Source organism: Lipomyces tetrasporus (assembly GCF_029532465.1).
Source record: "Lipomyces tetrasporus strain NRRL Y-64009 chromosome Unknown POJ06scaffold_2, whole genome shotgun sequence".
Taxonomy (NCBI): Eukaryota; Fungi; Ascomycota; class Lipomycetes; order Lipomycetales; family Lipomycetaceae; genus Lipomyces; species Lipomyces tetrasporus.
Genome location: NW_026611597.1, coordinates 1402806 through 1415748, shown reverse-complemented (window position 1 = coordinate 1415748; position 12943 = coordinate 1402806). Strand labels below are relative to the sequence as shown.

At 45.2% G+C, this 12943-nt stretch overlaps 6 protein-coding genes and 1 non-coding gene across 7 annotated transcripts; 2 read left to right on the top strand and 5 right to left on the bottom strand.

Annotated features, from left to right (window-relative positions):
- Position 1: 1 nt before the first annotated feature.
- On the bottom strand, positions 2 to 1625 carry POJ06DRAFT_59562 (glutathione S-transferase). The gene is made up of 5 exons (XM_056191253.1): positions 1504 to 1625; positions 1426 to 1428; positions 848 to 1323; positions 588 to 784; positions 2 to 536 (listed from the first exon to the last, which is right to left on the bottom strand). Exons 3-5 carry the CDS (start codon positions 1276 to 1278, stop codon positions 181 to 183), a joined length of 984 nt encoding a protein of 327 aa, XP_056046398.1. The 5' UTR covers positions 1279 to 1323; positions 1426 to 1428; positions 1504 to 1625; the 3' UTR covers positions 2 to 180.
- Positions 1484 to 2569, top strand: POJ06DRAFT_59685 (CoA-binding protein). The gene has a single exon (XM_056191254.1). The coding sequence runs from the start codon at positions 1796 to 1798 to the stop codon at positions 2225 to 2227; it is 432 nt and encodes a 143-aa protein (XP_056046397.1). The 5' UTR covers positions 1484 to 1795; the 3' UTR covers positions 2228 to 2569.
- POJ06DRAFT_59534 (uncharacterized protein) lies at positions 2471 to 3847 on the bottom strand. Its single transcript, XM_056191252.1, has 3 exons — positions 3429 to 3847; positions 3292 to 3365; positions 2471 to 3225 (listed from the first exon to the last, which is right to left on the bottom strand). Exons 1-3 carry the CDS (start codon positions 3675 to 3677, stop codon positions 2715 to 2717), a joined length of 834 nt encoding a protein of 277 aa, XP_056046396.1. The 5' UTR covers positions 3678 to 3847; the 3' UTR covers positions 2471 to 2714.
- Positions 3848 to 4592: 745 nt separating this feature from the next.
- On the top strand, positions 4593 to 5386 carry POJ06DRAFT_192155 (uncharacterized protein; the record flags this gene model as incomplete). Its single annotated transcript, XM_056184872.1, has 2 exons — positions 4593 to 4952; positions 5003 to 5386. The coding sequence occupies 2 exons, from the start codon at positions 4593 to 4595 to the stop codon at positions 5384 to 5386; spliced, it is 744 nt and encodes a 247-aa protein (XP_056046395.1).
- Positions 5387 to 6007: 621 nt separating this feature from the next.
- POJ06DRAFT_t16 lies at positions 6008 to 6095 on the bottom strand. The gene has a single exon. It is a non-coding gene; the product is annotated as a tRNA-Val (tRNA).
- A 318-nt stretch (positions 6096 to 6413) lies between these two features.
- On the bottom strand, positions 6414 to 11688 carry POJ06DRAFT_246134 (uncharacterized protein). The gene is made up of 7 exons (XM_056186742.1): positions 11080 to 11688; positions 10797 to 11024; positions 10360 to 10747; positions 8424 to 10301; positions 8267 to 8358; positions 8071 to 8204; positions 6414 to 8022 (listed from the first exon to the last, which is right to left on the bottom strand). Exons 1-7 carry the CDS (start codon positions 11575 to 11577, stop codon positions 6723 to 6725), a joined length of 4518 nt encoding a protein of 1505 aa, XP_056046394.1. The 5' UTR covers positions 11578 to 11688; the 3' UTR covers positions 6414 to 6722.
- A 767-nt stretch (positions 11689 to 12455) lies between these two features.
- On the bottom strand, positions 12456 to 12909 carry POJ06DRAFT_235887 (thioredoxin-like protein; the record flags this gene model as incomplete). The annotated part of the gene is made up of 3 exons (XM_056185862.1): positions 12456 to 12512; positions 12598 to 12835; positions 12890 to 12909. 3 exons carry the CDS (start codon positions 12907 to 12909, stop codon positions 12456 to 12458), a joined length of 315 nt encoding a protein of 104 aa, XP_056046393.1.
- Positions 12910 to 12943: the final 34 nt, after the last annotated feature.

The following is a 12943-nucleotide window of genomic DNA, read 5'->3' as shown; positions in this document are numbered from 1 at the left end:
GGAACACGAGAAAGCCGAACGAGATTGACGTCATTACAACAACACAAACAATTCGTATATTACATCACGCTCATGCCGCCATATGCGGCGGTGTTATTCATTAATTGTTACTTCAGATGCAGAAAAGCATCACTATATTGAGAATGTCCATTTTTGCTCAACTTTGCATACAGCGCGCTCCTACGACGCCGCTTCCCTTTCCATGATAAGGGGAACAGGGCCTGCAGGAGTTATTCCACCTCTACTAGACGCATATCCCTTTTTCAGCTGCTCCAAAAACGTCGTCCCCTTGAAAATTTCCGGAAAATCGTAATAAAGATGTAGAAGCCATCTGTGAAGGTGTGGAAAGCCATATCGGATCATCTTAATATTGCACCGGAATAGAGTGAAATACGCTGCATCAAACCGGACAATAGTGGGGAACAAACGAATATCCACCTCGGTCAGTTTAGAACCCATAACGAATTCCCGGCCATCAGACAGGAGCTTTTCAAGGCGTTCGAGAGACTCGAAGAGAGGGTACACGTTCTCATCATCTATGATTCATTAGCGCATAATATTTAATGTTCTTAACTTCTCAAACGTACAAGCCTCCTGTGTAGTAGCGAAGCTAGTTTTGTAGACCCCATTGTTGACTTTGTCATATACCCACTCGTTCACGTCGTCAATCTCAGTGCGTAATTCCTCTGGATAGACATCAACGGCAGCCTTCTCCGGTGGAAGCAGGTGATTGAAAGCAGTATTGAAAATGCGAATTATTTCGCTAGATTCGTTGTTCACGATACTAAAGGTCACGGTAAGAGGCAAAGCCAAATCACTTGGGTCATATACCCTCATGGACACTCACGTCTGATACTTTCGGTCCCACAACATCGGCACAGTAAACCGCTTGTCATATCCCGGATCAGCCTTGAAATAAAATTCGCGGAGAAGTGTGTATCCGCAGTACGGATCCTTAGCCGGTGAATTGTCCTCTTCCTTGAAATACCATCCTTTATCTCCCAGAGCCCAGTGAAGCCATACCACGTCGATAAACTTCTCAAGCCCTTTCAATTTTCGCATAAGCAGTGCTCTGTGTGCCCACGGACATGTGGCAACAACATAGACTACATATCTGCCCTTTTCCGGCTTGAATTTGTTGTGGTCGGCAGAGATTATATTGCGAAAACTCGACGCTTGGCGTCGAAACCTGCCATCCTTGTCCGCCTGATCTCTGCGCTGGTCCGAGTCAACTCCAGGTCCCTTCGCAGTCTTGTCGTCTGGAAATGCTGGCGCCATTGAAATCGATAGAGAAGCAGTGGAGGAGTTCTCCCGGTAAGGATCCTAGAGCAGTCTAGTCAGGTTTTTGTAATCAACCTCTGAACTACTTGGTATTGCGTGCGCAAATTGCAGTCAGGAGATACTTTGACGGAGCGGAACACAAACCTCCTATACGAGTTAATCATTTGGCTCTGCCCAACAGAATGCACGTGTTTCGTGTCACCGTTATACCAAACCACTTACGGCTGATCAGTTGGTTACAGAATCATCACAACAATCTTTCGAGGCAATTTCAGCAAAATGGCCGGTTTATTGTAATTAGTAGCTCTGCCGTCAGTTTGGGCTAGCGTATTAACCTAATTAACAATATTTATGGTCCCAGAAGAATAATTTCCCGCGCGATGGTGATCCCGTGGATGCTACAATAGAGCCGCATGATCACGATTATCAATCCGTCACCAATCCACCGACTTTTCTGTCGATCACAGCCGGGAATTTTCTTTCACTGCTGTGTACTTGCAGTTTCTAACATATAATGTCGATCGACCCACTCCGTCAATTCTTCTCTGCTCGCGTGTACGCGGTTGTCGGCGCATCTACAGATCCTGCCAAATATGGCAACAAAGTAATGCGATGGTATCTTTTACATAATTTACCCGCAACTGGTATCAATCCACGCGAGCCGATCGTCTATGGTGTTCAGTCTCTATCGAGTGTATCTGCCCTGCTGAATCAGTCCGGCGCCGAGAATATTTCGGTTAGTGTCATCACTCCGCCCCGTGTTAGCGAGGTCTTACTCAGAGAGATCAATGAGCTCGGAGATAAAGTCAAGGGAATTTGGTTTCAGCCTGGGAGCTTTGATGATGCTACTCTAAGTGCTGCTAGAGACGGACTGAATGTTATCGCTGGTGGGCGTTGTGTTCTTGTGGAAGGCGAGAACGGATTACGTGCAGCCGGAAAGTTGTAACTCGTCTTGACATCTGTAATTTATATTATCTGGCAATTTGTAGAACCGATCCAACCTCCGTGCCATAGTCTGAATTACTTGCTTCGATAACTGGAGCGTGTTTGACCCACAACTTCAATAGATTCTGGTTCACAATGATTTAGGCTCAATCACAATGACGCATATGGAATACATCTCGGGAAGAGTGGTAATTATGTTTTTCCATTGCAAGACGCTTTAAACGCACTGGCCAATAGTTGTCCCGTGTAAAGTGGACGACATCTCAGCTTTAGTTCCATCGCATTATCATAAAACTACAGTGAAACTTATGACATCGCGGGTTGAGGGCTATAAAGCTTAACCGCGACAGAAACTATAGTGACGTGAAACGCAGAACAACCGCGCCGAACACGGCCAAATGTGGCACGATACGTACACCTAACACAAAATAATAGCTTTTTGCTAACCGTATGCGGCAGATACCCACCACCCACACAATAAATCGATTTTAGTCCGTATGTTCCGCGTCTTCATGAAAAATTGAAATCATATACTCGTCGTCTTCCATCTCTGGCATCAACGGATCGTAAAATTCGTGACTAGCCGATCCATATTTGTACTCGAAGAATATGCACATTCCGAGTAGACAGCTCTGCAGCAGCGCGGCCATGAAATATGGGAGCCAGGAGCTCCAACTCGTGCCTTCACGCAAGGCTAAAGTGAGCGCCCACAAGAAGCCTCCAGGAGCTTGCATCATTAGCGTATGAATACTGAGCGATTCGGCATGCCGCAATTTGTACGTCATGTACAACTGGGGAATGTACTGAAATGCGGCCAAAAGGGTCGCCTGAATACCGAGAAAGCCGGCGTACAAAACGATATGCTTGCCCGATATGTAGAACAAGAAAACGAGGAGAAATGTTATCACGAAATGAACCAGCGCGATGGCCGCAACATTTACAGCTAACCGATGCTCTGCACTGATCTCGCGTGGGAAGTATATCACAAATAATACTAGACTGCACAGGAATTAATATCACATGCACATAGAGTCCAAAAACAGTAATAGGTACTGAGCACCTCACATTAAAACAAACATCGAAAACTGAAGCGCGATCTGAATTACGCCTAGTGTCGCAGCGAAGCACTTTGTTCCAGACTAGAACTGTTAGTTTCATGCCCATAGAGCCAAATAGCTATATCAGATGCTTCATCTTCATACCAAAGCCCTGCAGCAACCCATAACATCCGCCGATAATAATAACACATTTCCTAGACTGCAGGTTCCGGACGTAGTCCCGAGCAGCAAATACCACGGCGAAATCCCTCTCGAGTTTTTCCGTAATATGATCCTCAGATGCTGTGGAATATAAGAAAACACAATTCCGAATGCGAGCGATAGAGAAATTAGAAAATTGGCAATGGAAGGCCGCTCGAGTGCGAGGCACAGTGGGGAATCGAGATCAACCATAGTGGTGAGTATCTCACAGCTATCTCAACCCAGACCAGGATTCAAGACTAAGATATATAGCGCTCTGCTTCTTGCTGCCGCAATGGCGATCGAATCGTTATGGTCCGACTATGGAGGAGGAAATAAACGGGCTCCTATTCTGCGAGTACCGCCGGCGCCATACACTGAGAGGATCATCGTGACTCTTTAGGACAACCCTGGTGCGGCTCGATCGAGTTGTACTTTGGAGTGCGATCACGCGTTGCAAAATACTTCAGTAGTTACTGCAATATACAACGTATAATTATGTTATTATAAGTTATACATATTTTATTATATATGTGAGCATCGCTGGAATTGGCAAACTTCCTTGGTTAAGCTCTCTAACTCGAATTTACTATCATTAGTGAATTAAGTCTTGGAATTCACTGATAGTTTGTGGACTCTCTTTTAGCTGCAGCTGAGTCTAAGTGAGGGTTAGGGCATCTTCCAATCGGCTGCTGCATGAGGTAACACGGAGGGTCTCGTACTCGGGGCAGGGACCAGGGCCGGTCCGGCGTTTCGACCCGTTATTGCCAACAGCTACAAATTTCTTCATTGACGTGTTCGACCTAGTCGTGCTTATATAGCCGCTTCACGGCCCGCGATCGCTTAAACATATTTACGAAGACTTGAGATATAGTGGTACATCGCGAACTTTCATGTACCGCGAGCATTTATTCGACAACATTGTGTTAAAGTAACGCTGCAATGGCATATACATCCGCGACGCCTCCTTCGGACCGTCAGACTCGGTCCCGTACCAGGGCTCGTTCTCATTCGCAATCTCATTCGCAGGACAAGGCGGTAAATGGCTATACTACGCAAAAACGCAATGGGCTACCCGTGACTCCGGGACAGAATGATGTGAATGGCAAGAAGTCCAAGAAAAAGAAAATGCAGGAGACTTTGACACCACGGTCACGCTCGCCGCTCGGACTAATACCGTCGCACAAGAGCTACAGATATTTTATTCATAAGTACGAAGTTCCACGGAAACTTCTGCATGTCTCTATAGGTTTTCTTACTTTGGGCCTGTATTGGAACGGTATCAAGCTCTCGCAGGTCACACCCGTAATGGTGTTCTTACTGGTCAACGTTGTCGCGCTCGACATCTTGCGGTTCAAGTTCCCAATATTTAGCACCTATTATATTAAGGCCTTTGGATTTCTAATGAGAGAAAGCGAAGTTAATAAGTGGAACGGGATTGTATGGTATCTGCTTGGTCTGACTCTGGTGTTCTTAGTCTTCCCTAAGGTATGCGCCGATTGGTTACCTGAGTCCTTGTCATCTCACTAACTCTACAGGATATCTCTCTCCTCTCTATCCTGCTATTGTCGTGGTGTGATACGGCAGCCTCATCTTTCGGAAGAGCGTATGGCCATCTAACACCGAAATTCTTCCGCAATAAGTCGCTGGCTGGTACAGGCGCTGCATTTCTGACTGGTGTTGGTGCAGCCTACCTTGAGTATGGCCTCATAGTTCCAGCATCGCCTGGAGTCAACGTCGGTGAGCACTTGGCATGGTCGCCAGAGACGAGTAAACTGAGTTTAACTGCGCTATGCACTTTGTCCGGTGTTGTTGGAGCCGCCGCAGAGGCTGTAGACTTATGGGGACTCGACGATAATTTAACAATCCCTGTAATGTCAGCTATTGTGATGCAGATTGCTGTTGCGCTCTTTGAAAAGTAAGGGGCAGTTTCGTGCCCTGGATCTAGGAATTGAACTCCGATCGACAGGGAAGCAACGACTGCAACCGTGCGATTATGAGCGACGTCAATGTCTATCAGTCGCGAAATTGCTTCTGAACTTGGTACTGTTATATAAACACCATCAGCATTTGTTGGTGCATTGTTTATATAGAGGAGCCCGTGGCGGTGTAAGATACCAAGGACTTGTAGAGGTTATTGAAGGTGTTTGCTGCAATGGTTTCTTATCTATTCGTTTTATGCATAGTAGGCAATAGCAGGATGGCATTTAATAGGTTCTTGGTTTGGTATGGTAACTGTGTATATGGTGATAGATTGTTTGGGTTAGTTGACTGTGACTGTTCGTCAGCAGTTGAAGATCTTGCGATATTTTGGTACCATTTTGTGATGATAGTTTTGAATCTAAGATCTTTTATTTGGCATATATAGTCTGTTAGAAATTTGCGCTGTGCGTAAATGACAATGCTACAATACTTTAACTAACTCAGTACATAAACAGCGTGATTGTAAATGCATGCAGCCCCCTTGCTTAAAATCTTTAAATTCAATACCTTATCCACATAATTGCAACGGCATTTAAAAATAAATTCAAAAAAAAAATTATTGATCCAACCGCGAATCGAACGCGGAACCTCCTCGGATTTTGTTCACTACTGTGAACGAGACGTGATAAACCGTTACACCACTGGACCAATACCAAGTGTTGAGGTTGTATTGAACGTGCGGCACCTAGTAGCACATTACAGGGTTAGGGCTTGGTGGTTACATGCATTAAATAGCTTGTAAAATACACTGGCTGTCAAACAAAAACAAAAACTAAAATTGGGTTATCGAGCAAATGGGATTAGTGTAGATTTTCATATGTTTTCATCTTTGCTTGCTTGGTTGGACACTTCTAGAAGAGTGTAACGGTTCGGTTCGGTTTGGCTAGGCCGCATTTACGCATTAATAGTACTTTGCTCGTTGCAGAAACACTTACTGGCCTGGCGTGGGTTCTTGGAGCGACACCACTGCGATTCAACTTTCAGTTGTTTAATATCTTTCTTACCGTACCGTTATGTCTACTTTTCTAGCACTTGTTTGTAATCATCAAAAACGTACGACATCCCACTCCATAAATTATATCTGTACACAAAATGTTCTACATCATTGGTGCACGCTGAAGCGTACTGAAAGGATACAAATAAATGTGAGACCGTAAATCCTTTTCCTAACGAAATTTAGTTCGCCGTTGATCAGCTTTAAACTGAAGCGCGACATTATAATACGTGTACACGCAATTTCGCGCGGCCCCATTATACGATGGACAATAATTTAGATCATAAGGAGTCAAATTTTCCAAACGTACTCTGTAGACCAGATGCAATGCGATCAGTCTTGCAAGTGCACAGCTTTTCCAATAAACCCGCGTCCTCTTGTAACCATTTCAATGCATTCTTAGATGCATCAAAGCGTGCATTCTTTATAGTGACGCCCTCGCCTGACCCAATTATTCGCCCATGTATCTGCACGGCTGATAACACCACTTGCTGACCGTTTAATTTGTATTCTCGGCAATGAATCTTCCAATCATTACATGCAACATCAGAACACAGCTGTGCGAGTAATGTCGTTGGATGATGTGAGACATATGTCTCGTAGGGCGTAAAGTCCTCAAAGTATGGTCGAACAAGTCGGTCAAAGAAGCTCTGCACTTCGGCGAAGTCGAAGTCGGAGTCAATAAGAACAGCCCCAAGCGTGGCCTCTACGCAATCTGCAAGTGGTTTAGGAGTCTCCAGGTTCATCCACACCTGTTTCTTGTTCTCATCGGCCGCACTTTGTTCTTCAAACTTTAGCGCTTCGACGTACTCCTGAATGGCGTATGGTAACTGAGACGAGACGTAATCCAAATATCGATACAATCCGAGCTTGACGCTGAGATATCCAAGAAATTTGTTGCTGACCATAGGCATCTTGTGTTCTGTCAAATATTGAGGATCTGCTTCGGGATACTTGTTATAGAGAAACTGAACACAGAGAAGTTCAAATAAAGCATCACCTAAAAATTCAAGTCTCTGATATGATGGAATACCACGCGAACAGGAAGAGTGAGTAAACGCAGACCGAATCAATAAGGGTGACCTAAATTTGTACCCGACAATATCCGAAATTTCTTCCGCGAATTTCCGATCAGCTGCTGATCCTATTTCCTTTTGGTAATCGGGAATAACATATGCATCAGCATACGCGCGCCATGAGTGAAAATCGTGGTCCTCAGACCTTACGATTTGACTGACGGCATGAACTGCTTTATCAAACCCTTCGAGAAACGACGCTCCAATTAAAGCTTCACACACGTCAGCCAATGCCTTGTCCCCGAGGACATGTTCCTTGACGCGCTGAACAGATTTTGTATTATTTAGAAGGGTGAGATGATCCGGATACCAGGCTCGTCTATTGAAAGGGGTGGCTCGTAAGTACTCGTAAAGCTTGATTTCGAGCGCCGTCTCGTACATATTCTGATTGCAGATGAGATTGAGACGCTTAATATGATATGTGTATTCGTCCCCTTGAGGAACCCCAATAAACAGAGCAATGGAAGTCGAAGCTTTCAGAAAGGCGTCACCAAGAACTTCAAGTCTAAATAGGAATTAGTCGGATAGCAAAGACATTAAGGGAGAAGTCCACCTTTCGTAGTTCAGATCCAAATGGGCGGACTCTACCGTGATAGCCTCAACCATGTTCCTCAAATTCACTCCATAAATATCCAGTACGGAGCACAATTCCGTAGCCTGAACGCAGGATTCGATATGGAACATGATCTACATAATTATCAGTTCACTATTATCAGTTCACTGTCCCCTGCGAGATAGCACTAGCTTACAGATGGCAGCAATTTTGTGGTCCACATCGTAGCCGCGTCAATTGTACTAACGTAGAAAGGTCCGGGAATCACAGCAGCGTCGGTCGTACGATCTTAATATGCATTGGTCACACTGTTCCGCAATATATAATGATAGTTACAAACGTGGAATACTTACCTCCCTCTTGTTCGGCGGATGCCTTCAGGAAATTCTGACCGTGCAAAATACGCTTCGCAGCGTAAACAGGCTGACTTAACATTCCACTCTCCTTCCCTTTAAGCTGCTTGGAGCTGTACGTGTAGCATTTAATGGAAGGATACTTCAAGCTAGAAGGATACCAAGACGGGATAGATGAATTCTCGTCCAGTGTCGTAAGCAGTTCTCGCAATTCAAATCTTCGATTTCGATTGCGCTCATCAACGACGAACTTTCCAAGCCAATACTGAGGATCAGGCTTAGTCTCCCATTTAGTTAGAGGATCACTAAGACTTTTCGCAATGTCGACCAGGTCCCAGTCAATCCCGCCTTTCTCGGTACTATATGGTGCCAGATAATATGGAAATTTGCGCATATCTTCATCGAATAATTTGTTAAAGACATCATGGAACAAGCGTACCGTATACCGAGCAAGGTCGCCCATTCTTGAGGTGCTCACTGTAAATGTGGTACTCAGTACTTTGCACTCCACAGGGATGTATTCTCCGTCCACGAAGAGGGCAAAAGAATAATACTGAGGATGAGGCTTGCGGCAAAGGAAGCAAAGCGGCCTGTACATTCCGACATGCTTGGGCAAATCAAAGACTGTCATGTACAATTTGACTTCCTTGATAGTGTGCGTCACTTCATCAACCGTAATCTCAAATGGAACCGGCTTCCAGAAGTCAGCCGAGCGAATAGGATAGGAGTTCGTCTTGTCGGCAGATATCTCTTTCTTCTTCGTTTCGCGCAGTCGAACCTTCTTCACACGATATGGGCAGAAATGTTCATCAATGTTGTCAGCCTTTCGAAGGGCCACGACCAGCCGGAATGCTGCGTCTCGCTTAGCTAAAGATTTCGACCACCTCCGCTCGCCCTGCATGGTCAGAATCCCCGATGTTGCCGGCATAGTGATAGTGCACGTATAAAACTCAGAGTCCTTTTTGAAATGGAACATTGGCCGTGGAGATGAATAGCCATCATGCGGCAAAGCAGAGACGTAATTCGCTAACACCATCAGCGCTGAGCCACTAGAAATCCGAGCACCCGTTGATGGCTCAATATAAAATAATCCATCTCCATTCGAATTTGAAACTACGAGCCGATCTTCAATACCTTCTAAGATCCTATCCTGCGGTAATTGCTCACAAAATTGGCGCATCTGTTTTTCATTCTGGGATACTTCACTCAACGATTGCAAGCTCTTAAGATTATTCCTTTCCACCATATGAATGTAAAGCGAGGTGTCCTGTCGTGCTCGACCTCGACTCTGAACATACTGAATCATGGTCTTGCAATTGTCGAACCGAATAATCAAATTGCAATCAGGCATATCGAGACCTTCTTCGGCTACGCTAGTCGCGACAAGACAATTAACTTTGCCATTGCGATAGTTGTACAGCAAAATACTCTGCTCTCGAAATGCCATGCTGAAATCCACACTACCTGTGTCTCCGTGGCCAGTCAGGACTCCTGGTTTGCATCCAAAAGGCTTTAACTGTCGCAATAGACTGTAAAGTATCCACGCAGTATATCGGCGTTCAACGAATATGATACATTTTAGGGTCGCCTTGGAATTCTTATAACTTCCCGCGACGAACTCAAGTAAAGAGAGTACTTTGTCCGACAGATCAGTAGGATCCAGAGATGGTGGTGTGAATTTGTGGTCCGCCAATATTTTTCGAACTTCCGCCAAAACTTCTCGTTCAAGATTTTTCTGGTCCTTGTCTTCCGCAGATGTTAGTTCGGCTTCAATATCCTGACGTCGCGCAAGAGTAACTTGAGGTAAATCATATCGCTGCTGATTAGGTTCGTATCCTTTCAATATGAAAAGCCAGACTTGGTCGGCGCACCACGGGCCTAAGGTTCCGTCAACGCTGTAATATCTAACAAGAGAAGTGGGCAGATCAAGAAATACCTAGAGTGACTGCAGCTTCTTCAGCAAACAAGAAGACCTTTTTGAGCGATACATCTAAAATACCAAATTTGCGGTACAACTTCGAATACAATTCAGTAACTTCGGAATGAGACGATGGGTTGTAGTACATCACACGTTCAACCGGACGGGCGATACCCGCACGTAGCAACGATAAATTTCTCGTTGTCCGAATCTCTCCATCCATTGCTGCCTCCAGCGCTAGTGCAGCACTACGGTCGCCCAATTTGGCATCGACTGGAGATGCAGTCATACCAAAAACTCTGGGACGATCTTCCGGATGAAGGTCCCTGTAGAATTCTGTCATGATCCGCAGGAATACGTGACCCCCTTTCGCATGATGACATTCATCAAACACGAGCAAGCAGACCTGAATCAGCCGTTAACAGTGCTCTAACGGAAATTGGCAACAGGCATACTTGATTAAGGGACAGATATCCAAACGTGAGACAATTGTACAAGATATCTGCCGTCATAACAAAGATTTCATTCTCTTCGTAATACTTGACCCAAGTATCTTTGTCCCAATAGTCTACTCCCATTTGGCCGCAGAATTTTGCGACTTTGAACGGGACGTTCACGGATATCACGGACGACTGTTGAAACACTAAAGTGACGGAATTTACCAAGAAGAGCGCTATCCGTTTCTATCGTATTAGAAAATTAGCCATCATAATGATTGGTAGATCGAGCACGGCTTACGATTTCTCCCTTCTCACGACGCTCTTGTTCTTTCTCCAGAATATGCTTCATCAACAGGCACGCAATTAGAGTCTTACCGCTGCCTGTGTCCAACACAGCAATGACATTACTCTCTGTCGCGCATTCGAAAAGTTCCAGCTGATAGTCTCGAGGCTCTGAAACTGCGACCTGCTTCACTTCAAATGCATCTCTGGCGCTGATGTACGCGTTTCGTTTGGCGATTTTTTGTCTCGTGATTTCGTGATGAGCTTCGTCGTCGTCGTTTTCCTTCCGTACTATCTTTTCTCTCTGCCTCTCATATTCATCGATTTCTAGGTCCGAGTCAGAATCAGACTCTTCGCGGTTTGCTAGTAGGTCCGACTGTCGCTCAAACCATCTGTCAAACGTTTCTTTCTGCCGACGAATTCGAATATACTTCGGTTCCTCCTTCTCAACGATCTCTCCCGTCAGTTCGATATGATCAATCGGATCCACGACGTCGCTGCGTGTAGTTGTCATTGCTTATCATGGTTTCCAGTTCTAGTGGTGGACAGCTAGAAAGGCTCCTGATGCTGATTTTGCCGTCAACGATAGAAATGTGGGTGAGGCTGTCCCTTAATTGGGAGTTCTCACTATGCGGGGAATGAACAGTTGCTGCATCCCCGCTAGGGACACAATACAAAAGGGAGTTTGCAACTGGAACAAGAATGTTACAAGTACGCTGTATCTTCAATTTATAGTGATGCTCCAACTTTCCTTGCAGAGTTTCATAGCAAGTATCCATCTCAGACCATCTGTACCTTTAATGAGTAGTTCTGGTTTCTACTTTTCCAGCATGTAACTACTTTATTCGCATTGAGCAGCTGCTGTACTTGCGTAGCCGATCACAGATCGTCCTGTTCACACGATTGCAATATGCAGGACAAAGTCTAGGGAACAATAGCGTGAGGAAAACTCAGCTGAAATTTTCCTCCACACTGTGGACGCGAGAGTTATAGGTAGCGATAAGCTTATTGCCAATTCAGCACGTCATTTTACCTTGCTAGCGACCCTATGTAACCGATTGGCACGTCATTAAGCTCAGATGCCCCCAGCCTTTAGTGACCAATACTTACAGCTGTTCCTCTAATCACATCGGAGTTGCACTAAATCGGAGCCAAACCTACACGGCTCAATGGAAATTTCGTTTAAGTCAAGTCAACAACAATAGATGGACAATGGTTTCCGAGTGTTTTTTGTGGTCACTTGATTTATATGTACAACACCTATAATAAACTGCAAACCGAACCTGAGTCTACATATACATCCCACGAAATACCATCACGATTGACCTGCGCGATATCACTACAATTAAAATAGGTATGCATTAAAGTGGCTTCGTTACAATACTGCATCGCTTAAGCGAGAGCGCTGGAAATGGCGGTCTTGAGGGCCGCTGGGTTGGCACCAACAATCTAAATCGAGTCAGCAGTCAACTTCAGGGCAAAGGGTATCGGAAATTGTGTCCAATCCCTCCACGACATTAACTGATTGACGAACCTCTTTAATCTTTTGGCCGGCCTTGAATAGCATAAAGGTGGGCATGGCGCGGATGCCGACCTCAGACGCAACCTCGGATACTTCGTCAACGTCGACCTTGTAGAACTCCGCATTCGTGAATTCCTCGGAAAAGGCGTGAACCTTGGGTGCAATGACCTTGCAAGGACCGCACCATGCTGCGTAGAAATCAATGACAACAATCTTGTCCTCGTTGATGGCGGTGTGGAATTCGTCGATGCTGCACACCATTAGCACAATACATATATCGATTAGTCGGCCGACATCTTCTTACGTCTTAAGATCCTTGATCATTTTGGATGAGCTACTTTGGTGAAACTGACGAGAA